This window comes from Pomacea canaliculata, linkage group LG4 (genome assembly GCF_003073045.1).
Source record: "Pomacea canaliculata isolate SZHN2017 linkage group LG4, ASM307304v1, whole genome shotgun sequence".
In the NCBI taxonomy this organism is placed as follows: domain Eukaryota; kingdom Metazoa; phylum Mollusca; class Gastropoda; order Architaenioglossa; family Ampullariidae; genus Pomacea; species Pomacea canaliculata.
The window spans coordinates 31,741,111-31,756,740 of record NC_037593.1 but is presented as its reverse complement, the minus strand read 5'-3'; the positions used below and the strand labels follow the sequence as shown (position 1 = coordinate 31,756,740).

At 40.8% G+C, this 15,630-nt stretch overlaps 1 protein-coding gene across 1 annotated transcript; it reads right to left on the bottom strand.

Annotated features, from left to right (window-relative positions):
* Window positions 1–5,936: 5,936 nt before the first annotated feature.
* Window positions 5,937–8,626, bottom strand: LOC112562509. The gene is made up of 4 exons (XM_025235789.1): window positions 8,600–8,626; window positions 7,603–7,877; window positions 6,994–7,231; window positions 5,937–6,553 (listed from the first exon to the last, which is right to left on the bottom strand). The coding sequence occupies exons 1-4, from the start codon at window positions 8,624–8,626 to the stop codon at window positions 6,458–6,460; spliced, it is 636 nt and encodes a 211-aa protein (XP_025091574.1). The 3' UTR covers window positions 5,937–6,457.
* Between the last annotated feature and the right edge of the window lie 7,004 nt (window positions 8,627–15,630).

Sequence of the window (15,630 nt, the reverse complement as noted above, 5' to 3'; positions counted from 1 at the left end):
CTGCAATTAATTAGAAATACTTATTTCCTATTCAGCACTTTGCACGTACAAATGTAATTGACTTTCCCACTCAAAGGGGTGGCTAGCCGGTAGCAGGGTGGCTCGCCACTGGTTAGCCGGGTGCCGGAACAGTGAGACGGAAGTGTTCTTATGGGTGGTCGGTTAGGTTTTTTTGTGTTCAATTTTAGCTCACAGATTGTCATAGTTACCTCTACGTACATCAACATATTTCTTCTCCTTGCAGGAATTCAGGGGAAGACAACCCTGGGTAAAGGAAGGTACGCCCGGAAGACGCGCACCAGCACGGACATATGCATGCACATTCGTTCACGTCTGCCATCCAGAGACACATTTACACGAACTTGTGTACATCAGTTGACAGCCCCGACCATGCGCACGATAAACGTGTGTAAATGGTTTTGTTTATGAGGAGGACACGCACGTACGTATGCACACGCAGTCACGCACACATACGCACACGCAAGCCGCTACACACATATACAAATAAAAAGCGTGAGAAAGATCTTTCATTTATTTCAGTACGGTTTACGGGAAAAGGCAAACCACAAGAAAAATCCCGTTAATTTTATAAATCTTACGCCGCATTGAGCATTGTTAAACCAGCGAGGTTTAGGGTGGAGTAAAGGTGTGGTGTGGGGGTGACAAAAGAGGCATCCAGTAAAATCGCTTTCTTTCCTTCAATACCGACAGTCGTCGTGTCCCTAAACTAAGAAAAACCTATCCTCTTCCTTTAAACATATTTTTTCCAGTGTTATTGTCTTGTCCCCGTCCACTTCGCTTCCCATTGGCCTGTGAAGTGCCCCACTTTACACTCCGCTACCCCTTTGTTCCCCTAGGGCCGATCCTACCAGTCGGCGAACTAGACAGTACCTAGGGCGCAGTCACCGAGAGGGGCACAAAAATGGTCTGCTGGTTTGTTTTTGTTTTGTTTTTTTCTTAGGGATGCATATCGTTAGGGAAAAATATCCTTTTATAGAAGATATTTACATGGACACCTTTCCTCTGCTGATAGGTTGACTTCCCCACGTGAGTTTCTCAGTAGATGCACTACAGGAAAACTTCATCATCCGAGGACCCATTAGCAGTGACCAGCTAGCCTTGAATATTTCTTAAATATTTAACTATTTTTTATTATTATTGGTTCAATGGGTGCGTTACGATTAATTTAATAGTTAAATTGTAATGTTTATTTATTTTGATTAATTTGTTTTATCTAAGAGTGCATCTATTTGTACGCTGCTTGAACGGATAGTTTGTTACGCTCTATTGAGGAATATACTATATGAAGATATCTGTCAATGTCCTGCAAAATATATCTGTGAACTAATGTGCGGGGAAAAAATATTAGTTTCGTAGGAGCAAGGGATCAAGGGGTGAGGGGCAACCGTTCCCTCAAAAAAGATACTGAGGAGGGAGGCAAGAATGTGAACGTCGTTTACTGTCAGCATCGCATTTGACAACTCCCCTTCTCCACCACCATCTTCTTACGCCACTGTATATGTCGACTAGACTGTCCGACACAGAAAAGTGTGAACAAATTCAAGATTTAACAGAGGATACATCCATGGTCGCACAACCACGATCATGAGAGTATGTAAAGATACGTTTGCATGATTTTTATACACTGTCATATAGCTGTATATATTTTATTAACACGATTTGTCTTTCTACCGTAATTATATGTAGGAGGTCTGTAGGTGGGATGGCAACGGAAAAAAACCCAGAGTGGATAAGACTGCCACTGCCATTGTGTTGAAAGAAGAAATGTTACACGTAATGCACATTCACCTAGGTTATCCGTGGTAATTTCTCACCCAAAATCGTTCTTTACGGATCGATTGTCATTGTCTTTTGACCTCGCATAACTGCTCAATGTTTTGCTGCATGTGTGTTTGAGAATGCGAATCTGCTGAGTCCTGAGACAGGCCACGACAATTATGAAATGTAAGCTTAGGTCTGTTGCTTAAATTCTCAGTTAAGAAAATAGAGTTAAACCTAAACGTATAATCATTCCAATATTTTTTGTTGATAAAAGGTTCACTTTTGGGGGGATCTCGCATTTTTGTCTTTCGCCTAGGGAGCAGCACAGCCTTGTGTCGACCCTGCTTCCCCCATCCTTTCCGTGATATCCCCGCCACACACACGTACACACACCACTGCGTTACAGCTGTACACATCTGCACCCCTGGCCCTGTAAGCCCTTTTTTTTTTTGCGTATCTCTCTTGCATCTCGATGATCTCTACTTGTCACAGACAGCCGGAGGTGTAGTACACTGCGTGCACATAATTGGATAACACTTATGACTATAGACTTTAACATTCAACACTTCATTACATTTAAACAGGTTCATCCGCACAATAAATAAATATACATATATGTGTGTAAAACAACAACAACATTTTAATTAAAAGGAAATGTGCAATAAAACAGTACAGAAATAGTTTAAACAATTGTTTGAGATCTGTAAACTTAGCTTTCTGGCAGTCGTTGCATGATCGTGTCCGTAAGTCGCTCACTTTTAATTCCAGAGAGTGAGGACAGTTCACCGCCATAGATATTTAGAATCCATAGTCCATATGTGTATATAATCTAATATTGACTGGTTCATAACAACATAATGACACTTTTCTAACGAAACCCGGTGAACACCAATACTGCCGTCTGTTCCAGCAATCATCCCCGGGACGGACCCTCCTCTCGCAAGCGAGCGATTCGGAAAAGTTTTTTTTTTATTCGGAGACCAAGTTACCTCTTCCTGCGTGTAGTGTTCCTTGCCACCCTTTGTTGTTGGACCCTCCAGCCGGGAGCGGAAATCGAAGTCGTCCTAAAACTGATGCGCGTACCCGTGGTGCAGAGGAACGAAACACAAACTGGTTTCGGGAAGTGCGAGTATTGTAGGGTGTCGGTTTGAGCAAGCTCGTGTACAAAATGTCGAAGTTGCGAGGTCACTCATGGGTCCGACATCACCCGTGGGTCAGATGAAAACCTCTCTGTTCCCCCCCCCCCCCCCGTATCTGCTCATTGACGATCACAACAAAAGCCTACATTGCGAAGTAGTCTCTGTGACGTGTCTCTCCTTACTGCGCTCATCACGGGTGTGTGAGAGGGTAGGTGGGGGGGGGGAAGAGATAATAAAAATCGGGAGAAAAGATCACTGAAAGTTTCGCTCGTTGTTATCACGCGGTCTTCCTTAGTGCACGCAGAATTTCTCTCGTGATATTTTCCCACTTGCATCCCGAAAACGCTTTTCCCTCTGTCAGGGACATTTTGGGGAGCCAAACCGAAATTTGGGGTTAATTTTGGCAGCTAGGAGCTCGAGTATTCTGTCTCAACACCTTTTCTCTGCACCCACCTCCATCCCCTTCTCTCAATGTTTTTATAAAATGTACATTTTTTCTGTCCGCTTTCATATCATATAAATGTGCACTAATGTTGGTGTGCTCGCGATGGAGAAGAAATTAAAATACACAAGTAAAAATATCAAAGGTTAGAAGATAATTTTTCAAAATCGCTAAACGAGTAACCCACCCCCCCCTTTTGATGTCTAGCGCAGCCGAAATGTCTTCAAAGAGTATTTAGCAAAGTAGTCTGTCTTATTCAGAGACAAATGAATACATTATCCCACTTGTTTTAATCATTACACTTCTCGTTTTTTTTTTCTTTTTATTTGTGAGTGTACTGTTAAGTGGGATAGCTAGCGAGAGATTATCTTAAAGATTAGACACATAGAAAAAAATCTCAAGTGAAGATATTTTCTTTTCGTAGCAAATTACTGGTTAGTACGCATGAATCTCCATTCCATGCTGTCATCGAAATTATTTGCAGTTGCAAGAATATGTGTGTGTGTGGCGGGGGAGGGAGGGTATATAATTGTCCAGGTAGATATATATACAAGCGCACAGTAACCAAAACCCACAGAGAAGCTAACAGCTTTATCTACGAACATGATGACATCCTTGTCCATTTTCTAATCGCCGAATATACAAGATAATATAACTGTTTACTCACCAGTTTTCTTTATAACACGGCCGTGATTTATTATGATACATAACAACATATTTGCGACTGTTAACCATTACTTCAATAATAACATCTTTGTAAATTTATGTCTGTAAACTGCCAATATGGCATACGACATATATATATATACCTGTATGTTAAACCATGCTTGCATTGCTTTATAAACAGACTCAATGCCTTGTGTAACAAGGCAGTTGAATAGCAAACATAAATCGATTTCCACATCAGATCCGAACCAGGTTCCCAGTCACTCTACAGACAGTAGAAGCTCCGTATCTAGTTCGTTAGTTGTGACTGCAAAAGCTCTGAAGCCGTATTTCGTCTCTGATGATGTCTGTACTTCTGTGCTCGCATCTTATAAGATCGTCATCGGAATGACTTCCCTTTGTCTTCCTCATGTACCGAGACTTTTCTTTTAATTTCCATAATAAAAAAATAATACAATTTTTCATACTGCACAAATATCGGTGTATTTTTGGAGGTTCCGAAAAAAAGGAAAAAGAAACGAGGTACATATTTTTATAGTCCGTACCGGTCCACAATTATCTTTCTGTAGTTGGAGTGTTTCCTGATTCCTTACCTAATTGTTAATCTAAAAGGTGGGGTATATGTGGCATACTTGGCAAGTACAGAGAGGAGTTAATGATAATCGCGATAAAAGATCATTGAAAGTTTCACTCGTAGCTAGCACCCGGTCTTCCTTGTAATAATTTTTCCACTTGCATCACGAAAACGCCTTTCCTCCAGTCACGGACATTTTGGGAAACAAAATAAAATTTTCTGGACTTTTTTGACATCCCCTCTCTTCGTGTTTTACAAAATATCCATTTTTCTATATGTTTACATGTAAGATTACTGCATGTGAAAAAAAATGATGATTAAGGACTTTTTCAAAATCACTTATAGGGAGCACCTTTTATTATTTCCCCTTGAGGTACATAACAGCCGAAATCTCTTCAAAGCATCTGTAGCGAAATAGTCTCATTTCTTCAGAGACAAATTCTGTATCCCTAAAAGGTTATGGAGGTTAATTAATCTTTTTCTGAAGAACCATCAACAAGCTGTCTTTAAATGAAGGCATAGGATAACCTCAGCAGATATGTAGCGAATGTTTGGTGTTGTTATTATCTCGCCTTAGCGTCTTCCGCTTTGCTGTCATTGCGGGGCTCACAGGGAGGGGAAGACATTTAGTGAGGACCACGGACGTTCGGGTCAAGGTTATATCAAATCAAAACAACACAACATCAACACGTCTTATGGGTCTAGTTTGTTGACCTTCCTGCTTCGGTCTCAGCTCATGTCCCTCTGTTTTGTTTGCAAGGTCAGAAGAAAGAGGTCTACTACCAAGCTTAGCAGCTTTCTCAACCTCGCACATCCCACATCAGGAAGTGTATCCTCAAACATCGGCCTGATGACGTCACATTCCTTCATCGGCTACCCTGGGTGGCGGCTTGAACGGTATCTTGTATGATAAACGGGCGGATTAAAGGAGGATAGTGGCTGTGTCGCCTAAACGATTTTATAGAATATGTTCAGACTTAAGATTCTCCTATTGTCTGCATTAGAAAACTTCTCGAGTTTCTTTCTTTCGATTTTTGAATGGATGTTAAGAGAATTGACAGGAAGCAACAGTCAATATCTGAGGGCAAATTACTGTCAAGTGGGATAGCTCGCGAGAGATTATCGTGAAGATTAGACATAATCAGAAAAAATATCAAGTGAAGACATGTTCTTTTCATGGTAGATTACTGGCGAGCACTCATTAATCCCCCTTCCATGCTGTCATCAAAACTATTTGTAGCTGCAATAATAAATGCGTGCGTGCCTGCGTGTGTGTGTGTATATATCCTTGCGTAATATGCGTGCGTGTGTGTGTGTGTGTGTGATACAATATTAATGCGCACAGTAACCGTATCCTGGACAAGCTAACAGCTTTATCTACAATCATTGACGATATCCTTGTCCATTTTCTAATCACCGAACACACCATATAATATAACTAATAGTTTACTCTCCAGTTTTATTACACAGCCGTGACTTATTATGATACATAACAAGATATTTTACGACTGCTAATCATTACTTCAATAATAGCATCTTTGCAGATTTATAAGTCTGTAAACTGCCAATGTGGCATACGACATATATATATATACCTATATGGTTAACCGTGCTTGCATTGCTTTATAAACAGACTAAATGCTGTCTTGTGTAACAAGGCAGTTGAATAGGAAACATAAATCGATGTCCACAGCAGATCAGAACCAGGTCACAGGCAGTAGAAGCTCCGTATCTCACTCCTGATGATGTTTGAGTCAACAGATGTTTTGGTCAGTCCCAGGCCAGTTAAAGCTGTTGTTTCCCACGAAAATGAGAACAAACTTCTGGTTATACTGCAATCGGATTCTCCATGCATTACTTTTTGTTGGACGGTGCTCCCCTGCTTCCACTGGCATCAAAGCGATAGTCCACCCCTCTACAGGCGCACCCCACGGTGATCGGCTCCCACACCTGCAACAGACAACAAGGTGAGGTTAATGAGAGGCTCTTAAGTCCACGAACTTTAATCGCCTAGAAGGGACTTTTCTTTAAGAAGCAGGGTACTAATCCAGATGATAGGTAGATGCATATACAGACAGTAGAATGGTGTGATTACAGACACCCACATAAAGGTTCCACAGCAGGTTGTTGAAAAGGTGAGCGTGTACTTCACAAGACAGAATAAGATGGCTGCTGATGACTGTTTTGTAGGCAAAGAGTCAACATAGGACTAATATGCTTGAAAGGAAGATATGAGCAATAGTAGATAGAGCAGTAAATGAGTCGGCAGTCATCTAAAGAAGTTAAGTATATAGGAAACTGATATATTTTTGTTTGTCCAACATAGCAGTTTACAAATTTCCTTTCTTTAGCCGATAAGGGTTTGCAGATCTGAACACTCAAGCAACTACCTGGGTATAGTTGTATTTCCCGCTTTGGTCACAGTGACTGCGCCGCAGGACCTTGACATGGTAACGGATTGGCTTGCATTCAGCCTCGATTTCTTTCCCCATGCAGCCCCCGTGACACTTCTTGCACTGCGCTTCCACCAGAACCTTGGGGCGACGGTGGTCGTCTACATTGAAGACCCATCTCAACGGACAGGGATCGAAGTTGGGCACTGCTGAGTAATCACGAGAGCAACTGTTCCTGTAAAACAAAGAAGAATCTGTCGGCTTAGGTATGAGTTCTTTATTCAAACTACTTGGAGGATCTCAGTGCAGGATAGCGATGGTATTGCACCACATCTAGTCAATAACCTCAGTCTGTTGTAGAGATAAAGGACTGTAAAGATCACTGTGAAAAGAAAGACAAGTCAGAAACATTCACACACACACACACACACACACAGGCACACGCACACGAGATGCATACACGAATTTGTACGAAGAATTTTGATAGCAGAAAGGAATAAACATTTATTAGGAGAGATGACAGAAAGAATGACAAAGAGAGATAACAGAAAGAATTAAAAGTACTAGAAGGTGGCAGAGAGCTAAGAAGGAAGGGTGCTAACATACCCGTCGTCAAATATCACAGAGTGCTTGATTTTCACTTGACGAGAATTGTTGGTCTTAAATGTCTCCAGGGTGGTCGACATGTTCAGCAAGACCGGCAACTGGAAGAATGACTCGTGAACCTCGCCAGGGGAGTTAAGCATAGCGTGGAGGACATTATCCGGGGGATCCTCGCACATCAGATTGTTTTTGTTACCGTCGTTGAGGATGGAGGCAACAGCTGACGTGGCAAAGATCAGGAGGTAGACGATAAGTAGATATGTTTTGGAGGGTAACTCCTGAAACAAAAGTAGTCGTTATTATTAGCTCTATGGTAAAGGATTTATTTGTCTTTGGCACTGCATGTATCAAAACCATTAGAACATATAAAAGCATTTTCAGAGACGAGCTTGTTGCAGGAAGTAAACCAATTAATCACTAGAAAATAAACAAAATCAAAGTCTTCTACTAACAAACCAAACCACACCAAAATGTAAGCAATTTTAAGGATGATGTTACTCCTTGAGTGGGTTATCAATATGACTGACCTTCTATGTTTTAAGAATTATATTCCTAAATAGTTTGTACTCATGTTAAAAACAATTGATCCATTAAAACATTTTCTCCATCAAGATTGTAGTGAATGTTACAGTACGTCCGCTGATCGTAGATATATCACTCCCAGTTAAAAGAAAACTTAATTCGGTTTGGTTTCCCCTCCCCCTAAATTCTGGATAGAGTAGTACAATCGATCTCGTTAAGTCACAAGCAGCACCATTGACACAAAAACCTGAACGGAAAAGAAAATAAAAAATCGATCATTTACAAGTATTTTACATACGTGTTAACATAGTGGCATGAAAGTTATTGTATTTGGAAATACATGTGGGGGCTAGCACTTAATACAGATAGTACAGACAGTAGCACAACATTCTTTAAAGTTGATCTAACCGTTGGGAGACTCAGCTAAATTTCAATACAAAAATTAAATTAAAAACCAGCTTTATATGCCTTGACTTACCGAGGTAGTGAAATGTTTAGATGTCATTGTGCTGATGTAGTTTAGTCTACAGACCAACTAGCAGCGAGAAGTGACTGTCGTGGACGTCAAGCAGGGGTACACTGGGGTCAAAAGGTCACTGGTTGTAGATAAGCTTGGGTCGTTAGTTGTGACTGCAAAAGCTCTGAAGCCTTACTTCAGACTGCTTTGTTTCTGGTGCAGTTTGTGCTTCTACGCTCGCATTTTATACGGTCGCCATCGGAATTATTTTCCTTCCTCGTGTGCCTCGTCTTTCCTTGTCTTTTAATGCCCATATATAACGCACAAATGGTGGTGTATTTTTGGAGGTTCCGAAAAAAGAACCGAGATACATTCTTTTTTAGCCCTTGTCAGTCCAAAAGAATCTTTCCAGACTTGCAGCTCTTCCTGTTTCTGCAGTTCCTTCCCTACCCTCTTACTAATCTAAAAGGTGGGGTATATCTCGCGTACTTGCCAGGTACGGAGAGGAAGTCAATGTTGCGTGACCATTGACAGCGCACCTATGTAAGGCCAGAGCAGGAATGGAATTAGGAAAAGTTCTTGTAATGAGGGTTAAAGGTCAACAAAAAAGAAAGAATAGTTAATTGTGAAATTGACAGGAGGAGCAGCAGATTAAAACTTAGAACTTCATTTTCAGACAAAAGACTGGAAACGTTTGACTATGGTCAGTCAGCGCCCCTCTACAGAAAAGATGAATCAGAGTACCACATTATTTCCCCATTTTGGTACTCGATATTCTGCGACTTAATATGTTGTAGTTTTTCTCTTTACAAGTCTCTATTAAAATTCTCAAATTTTCCAGTATTTCACATTTTCTTTTTCTTGGTATTTTGCGTTGCCGTTTTTATTTCTCTGCAATATTGCAGGCTGTCTTTCATTTCTCTCCCCCCCCCCCTCTCTCTCTTTAGTAATTTGGCTCGTCTTTCACTCTAATCAAGTTTTATTTGTTTTGGATTATTCCTTAGCGTTATTGCTTTGCTTTGTTTCTGTTTGATATCTTCGATTAGTCACACCGTTTTCCTCTAGTCTTTAATTAACTGTAGTCATCTTACGCTGACAGAATTCCTTTAGACCTTTTCGACTACTTCGACTCTGTTCCACTTTTGTGCTTTTCCGCCAAACACTGATCGTTCACTGGTCCGTTATTCATATCTCTGTTGTATATTGACTGGCCCAGGATAACTTCCCTGAAAAGATCGCCAGAAAAAGCTCGTCTAGAACCACAACAGATAGCAGAACTCACGCAAACCATTCACCCATTCCAGAAAACCCAGGCTGCTCAAAGAAATTCAAATAGGAATGTAATTTGGGATTAATACAGGAAGTCCTGGAGCTTGTCGATAACATGTAGAAGACCAGACAAGGAAAATTTTAGTGATGATAAGATCAATCACACATGCGAGGATATGGGCAATTCTGAGTGCACATTACTTAGTGCAAAACATGCGTTGGACAGATGTTAGAAGCAAACTGGTCTACACATAGCAGACATCTAAATAAAAACAAGGTTCCTATGTGAAGAAGACTTGATGGACTAGACACTGAGTCCGATAGCTTGACGGACCAAAGGTGAATCAGCAGACCATCTGTTTTATTATTGTTCTTTTGTTCAGACTTATTTTATGAGATGCATGACTAAATTCTGAAAGGTGGTGCGCGCCGTCTGAGGTAGGGCAGCAGTGTAGAGTTGAGTGTCAGCTAAGACATAAGGCTAAACCAACAGAGATAAAGGTTTTGTGTACAAAATAAACAAAATTGGCCCCGATTCTGTCCTCAGAGGTCAAAGGGGAGACTGCTGAGAGCTGCCCTTCAACTACTACAGCCTGCATCCTACTCTAACAGGTAAGACTCAGACAACACTCATGTCACCAACCCTTCAAATATTCTAGTCAAGATCTGAGGACTTGTGTCTGTTCTCTGTGTGTCCTGGTGTCTGTGCGCACGTGTATCATCGTAGGTGTTTTTGTGTTCATGAATCATCGTCGTCGTAGTCGTCATCTTCTTTGTCTTCGTTTTCTACTCTAGTACTATATTTTTCCGTATAATATGATTAGGCATTATAGAATTATTTATATATTTTATCATGTTGTCAAACAGCTTGAACGATATTTTCTGTAGTAGCGACCTACAACCTGGCCACATGAAATACAAATGATATTATAATTCTTTGTACACTTAGTGTTGATCACTAGCTCCCACAGATAAAAAGAGAGTAATTCCTGGGCTCTGGGATGATGATTACAACCGCGTGCATGTAAAACGTGGGAAGGAACAAAATACATCGGCGGTACAGTTTCCTTTTTGGTGTTGAGGAATATTTTTATACAGGAGCCGCGACTAACGGGTGGGCTGGCTGCTAGTCTGATCTGCTATACAAATGATATGAAATGTCTCTGTGATGTTTCCTGTAACACTACATTTTATAATATATCGACAATCCATATAATATATACATGCATACACCATGGCACATGAAGAATGAGAGAAGGAAAAAGCTAACAAAAGACCAGGGCCATGCGTCTCAAACTTCTGTAGAAGTCGGAACATGGCGATACACAGACGATTATCCGCACCACTACAGTTATTTCCAGCACGAGGCCGAGTTTACCTAGTTTACCTGTGTGCACTCCTCAGTCACGCTTGAGTTGTTCGTGGCCACAACATCCGCCAAATCGCTTGTCCTGCTTCTCCTAAATTAGATTAGTGAGGAAATCAAGATTGTCGAGTCAGCAATAATTAAACCAGAAGGATCGGGGTATTGCCCTTTTATTTATGTCATACCCCCCCGCCAGATTGTTTGACAGCACGAGTTACCTTTCTTGTCCCTCTTACGGCCGTGACTGTGAGTGGCTAGACGTGGAGGTGACAAGTAATGGCTCTGCGGCTTGTGCAACGCTTGGAATTCAACCAGGCGTCTCATGATCACGGGACGTCGGCTCATATCGTCTTTCGCGTGCAGTGAACTTTTCTGCCAACACCCGTGTCACGGAAATATACCCGTGCTCTGTTACCCGTCTATTAAATCTCGTAGTCTGAGTAGACGTGGTCGTCTTGTCCTGCACGGATTAGTCACCACCCACCAGACTTGCCCTTGACGTCATCCGTTGTGATTCGTCTCTCTAAGCACGTCATCAGCATTCTGGACCAATCAGCACACGCCATCTGCTAGTTCGTTTGTCGGTTCGGAAGCTTAACTGTCCACTTACTCACACCTTCGTCGCACACACACACACTTGCGTCATTACTCGTGGCCACTGTCGTAGACTATCCATCCCATGAATAGGAATAGCCACAATCGTGTGTGTGAAACAGGTGAAAACGTAGGGGAATCACCCAGACACGTGACTGTGCCGAAGGCTAGCAGTGTGTTCCCTCTCCTACCCAAACACTACGCTTCCTGCACCACACCTTAGTCCGAGCTGCTCCTCCACCTCCTATCACCACTACTCATTCTCTCACCCAGCCACCCGTTGACCTGACACCCAAATCAAACTTGTTTTTTCCACAAGATACTGGACTTTTTTCTTACCAGCCATTTTCTGCCTCTTTCTTGAGTATTTTAGGTATTTTTTAGTGTTGCAAAATAATATCTCAATATTTCCGTACACACATTTAAAATATGGCGAAAATTAGGCAATCACCGAAATCACAAATGTCTAAGAAATTTATTTTTAGTTTATTCTTTCTCTTCCCCTGCATTATCCTCCGCGTCACCTTTGTTCCCCGTCCTCTTATTTTTTTTTCCTCTACTTTTTCCTCGCAATTTTGTTTTTTTGGTACCTCCTCGGTAAGCTTCTTGTTATATCTGTCATACTCTTTCTCTCATCCACTTTCTCGTGTTATTTTTCGTTACTTATTTTTCTCCCCTTCTTCTGTCTACTTCTCTTACTCTCCTTCTCTGTCTCCTTTTCTCTTCTTCTCTCACTATATCTCCTCTCACTTTTTCTTTCTCATCCTTCTCCTCTTTCTCTCCTTCTACGTATTTTTTTATCACTCCTATTTGTTTTCTCCACTATTTCTCCATTTGTTTCTTACTCTCCTGTTTTCCTTTATCTTCTCTTATTGTTTCATTCCCTTATTTTTTTTTCTCATCTTCTCTATTTTTCTCATTTTCCTCTTCATTTTCTTCGTTTTCACTTCCCCATCTCTTCGTTTCCCTGCTTTTCTTTATCAATGTCTCATGCCTGAAAAAATATTATTCATTAATATTTAATAATTGAGGATTATTTAATAACTATTTTAAATGATGCAATTAATTATTTTAAGATTTTTTTCGGGTATGAAAGATTTACTTGACAAGTACGTCGTCTCTTTTCGGAATTTCCGTTAAGTACATGAAGGTGGGAACAGAAATTTCGTAGCTCTGTGCCCCCCGACAAAATGTGAGTAGACAATGTGGCTTACCGTCGGAGGTCAAGCAGAACGCTCTATTTCTTCGTCGGTAGTGGGACAGCGGGGAGTCGGTAATTCGAGTAAATTGTTGTTATTTTCAAGATATAAGTAGAATTAGGCATTGCTTTGGTGTGATCCATATTTTTATAATCTGTCATCCCAACTCCTCTGTGTATCCCTCGCTTTTTGCTCTCTCTCTCTCTCTAACCCCGTCTCTAACACACACAAATGCTCACCCACTCGCTCTGTCCTCGTCACACTCTCTCTCTCTCTCACACACCTCCGTCTCTCACACTACTCGCACTACCCTCGTCATACAGCGCGCACACACGAAATACCCACCTACCTACCCACCCACTCACATAACCAACCCCTCACTCTGTATGAACGTACGTTACATCAAAGACTGGTGACTACAAGAGGAGACATTTGTTTCGACCAGTAGATCGATACCAGTCATTTACTACAACAAACAACAACAACAACAACAACAACAACAACAACAACCAGGACAACAATATAAAAGAACCACACTAATAAATGATAAAGCTGAGGTGCAAGTGTAGTTTGATTTGAACATTTTCAATTTCTTTCCTATTTCTGCACGCTCGGGTACTTGCGACTCGTTTGATTTTTGGGGATGATGTGAGCCAGGGCTGCTTAGTAAACTACAGTCATTCATTTATTGGTGCTGTTGTTGTTCTAGTGATGTAGCTGATCATATTACTGATCAAAACTGCTTTTCTCTACAATTTCTCGTATCATACTATACTAAACACACTAAACTAACACAAATGACACTAAATACTATGGTTACCAGAGTCGTACTCGCTAACGAACGAGTACAACAGGCGTTTCTTATACCTTGAACTCTCACGATGTAAAAACGTAGAAGGAAAATAGAGGTTTCTTATAACAAGAAGGTTGGAAGTCGCCTCCTATTAGACTCTCATTAAACACCAGCTCCACTCTGCTGTCTGTCGTTGCCAGCTGATTCTGTCATTTCGGTCTGTGTAGACAGAAGCTGTAGTCAAGCGGCGAGGTTTCTTTACACGAGACATAAAGAACGGAAAAAAAGAATAATTCACAACACATCCGACATTTCTTACCTCTTTATTCCTCGCTTGACCAAAAAAAAAAAAAATATTCGGAATAAAAACTTACCACTTACACCCTGTACCCGGCTCCAGTCACGTGGTCTCACAAGGGGCTTGAGATCTTCAAGTGTCTGGCGTAGGTGACGTAACACGACGAGTGCATGAGGGGAATTCCCCGGATGTCGACCTCCTTTTTACAGCAGGTTCAGGTCACGATATCAAGTTCGAGTGATTGAAAACCGATCTTCCTAGAGCCGCGTGTGTGTTGATGGACGACCGTGAGTTTGTGGTTGAAAGGTCATCTCGTGTTGTCTGACGAGCTCTGTCCCGAGGCGCACGACAAATGCGCGAGCGACATGTGACTTGCCTTGCTTCACATTCATATCTTGACTTTTTAAAATTCAAATTCACCTTTTTGCCTTTAGCGTGCATGTTGCGCATTAAAATAATATATTAACTAAACTGGTCCTTTTAAATTAATCTTCAAAACTTTGGGTTATTTAAAATGTATTTTGTTTTTCAATTTGGGTCTCACTATTTTTATTATACTACTTTGTTCAGATTTTGCTTGCAAACCACTCGGCTTTCCACTTTTCCAACATGAGGAGCAAAGTTTACTTCAAAATACTGTAGCTATTTCTTTCAATTAAACTAAAAATTGGAACATTTGTGTAATTCTATTACTGTGGACCTTTTCTCTACTCTGGAACAAGAGAGCTATTTAAAGAGATTGTAAAGGCAAAATAAAGCTGCTTACAATCTCGTAAAGAGTGGGATCAGTTTCTTTCGTACTCCGATGATGTCAACTCGACCCCAGTGTGAGCTGATGACAAATGGTCGGACATCTTGATTGTTATCACTAATATATATCACTAATCCAACTAATCAGACTCTTGAGTTCAAATCCTAACAAATTCCTCTAGTTGCGTGCCCATAAATTTACAACCTTCCAAGTGGATTATTGATATTTCGAGTCAGCTCTTCGGCCATTTGATTGGTTGATTGATTGATTTTAGTTTTACAGTCTTGTTATTCTTTCCTCCATCTTCACACATCAGCCCCATTTCATTTTCAAGATGTTTTCTCAGAGACAATCAACAATCAGGAATTTAATAAGTTTTGTTTTATTTCCTCGTTAAAATATCTTTCTGTAGGCAAATAGCTATTCTCAATCACATGGAAAGATTACAAGCATTGCATTTGTTCATTTCACAGAGGAAATATTTCGGTCTATTACAAACATCATTTGCATAAAAAGTATTTACAAATATGTTAGCATAAGAATGCTAAATACATTGTCATCAATATGATGGACTGGTAAACACACTATGTGAAAATGTGTTGTAGTGTTGTGTTTGACAAGCACCTTTGCCTTGGGTGATGTGTAATATCGCCTTCAAGATCACCCGACAACAAACTGCCAACAGAGTTTGCATACACCTTCACCTAGTAAACAGACAGTTAACATAAGCTTGGTCTGATAAACAGGCTCAGTGGTACATAAACATTCCATTTGGCATAAAC

What these genes read in the sequence shown, in the direction of transcription:
- LOC112562509 (XM_025235789.1), bottom strand. Translation starts at nt 8,626, where the DNA reads ATGACATCTAAACATTTCACTACCTCG. An exon ending in TCTGTGATATTTGACGACGG is followed by an intron (nt 7,232 to 7,602) that starts GTATGTTAGCAC and finishes TTTGTTTTACAG; the next exon opens with GAACAGTTGCTCTCGTGATT. An exon ending in GGAAATACAACTATACCCAG is followed by an intron (nt 6,554 to 6,993) that starts GTAGTTGCTTGA and finishes TGTCTGTTGCAG; the next exon opens with GTGTGGGAGCCGATCACCGT.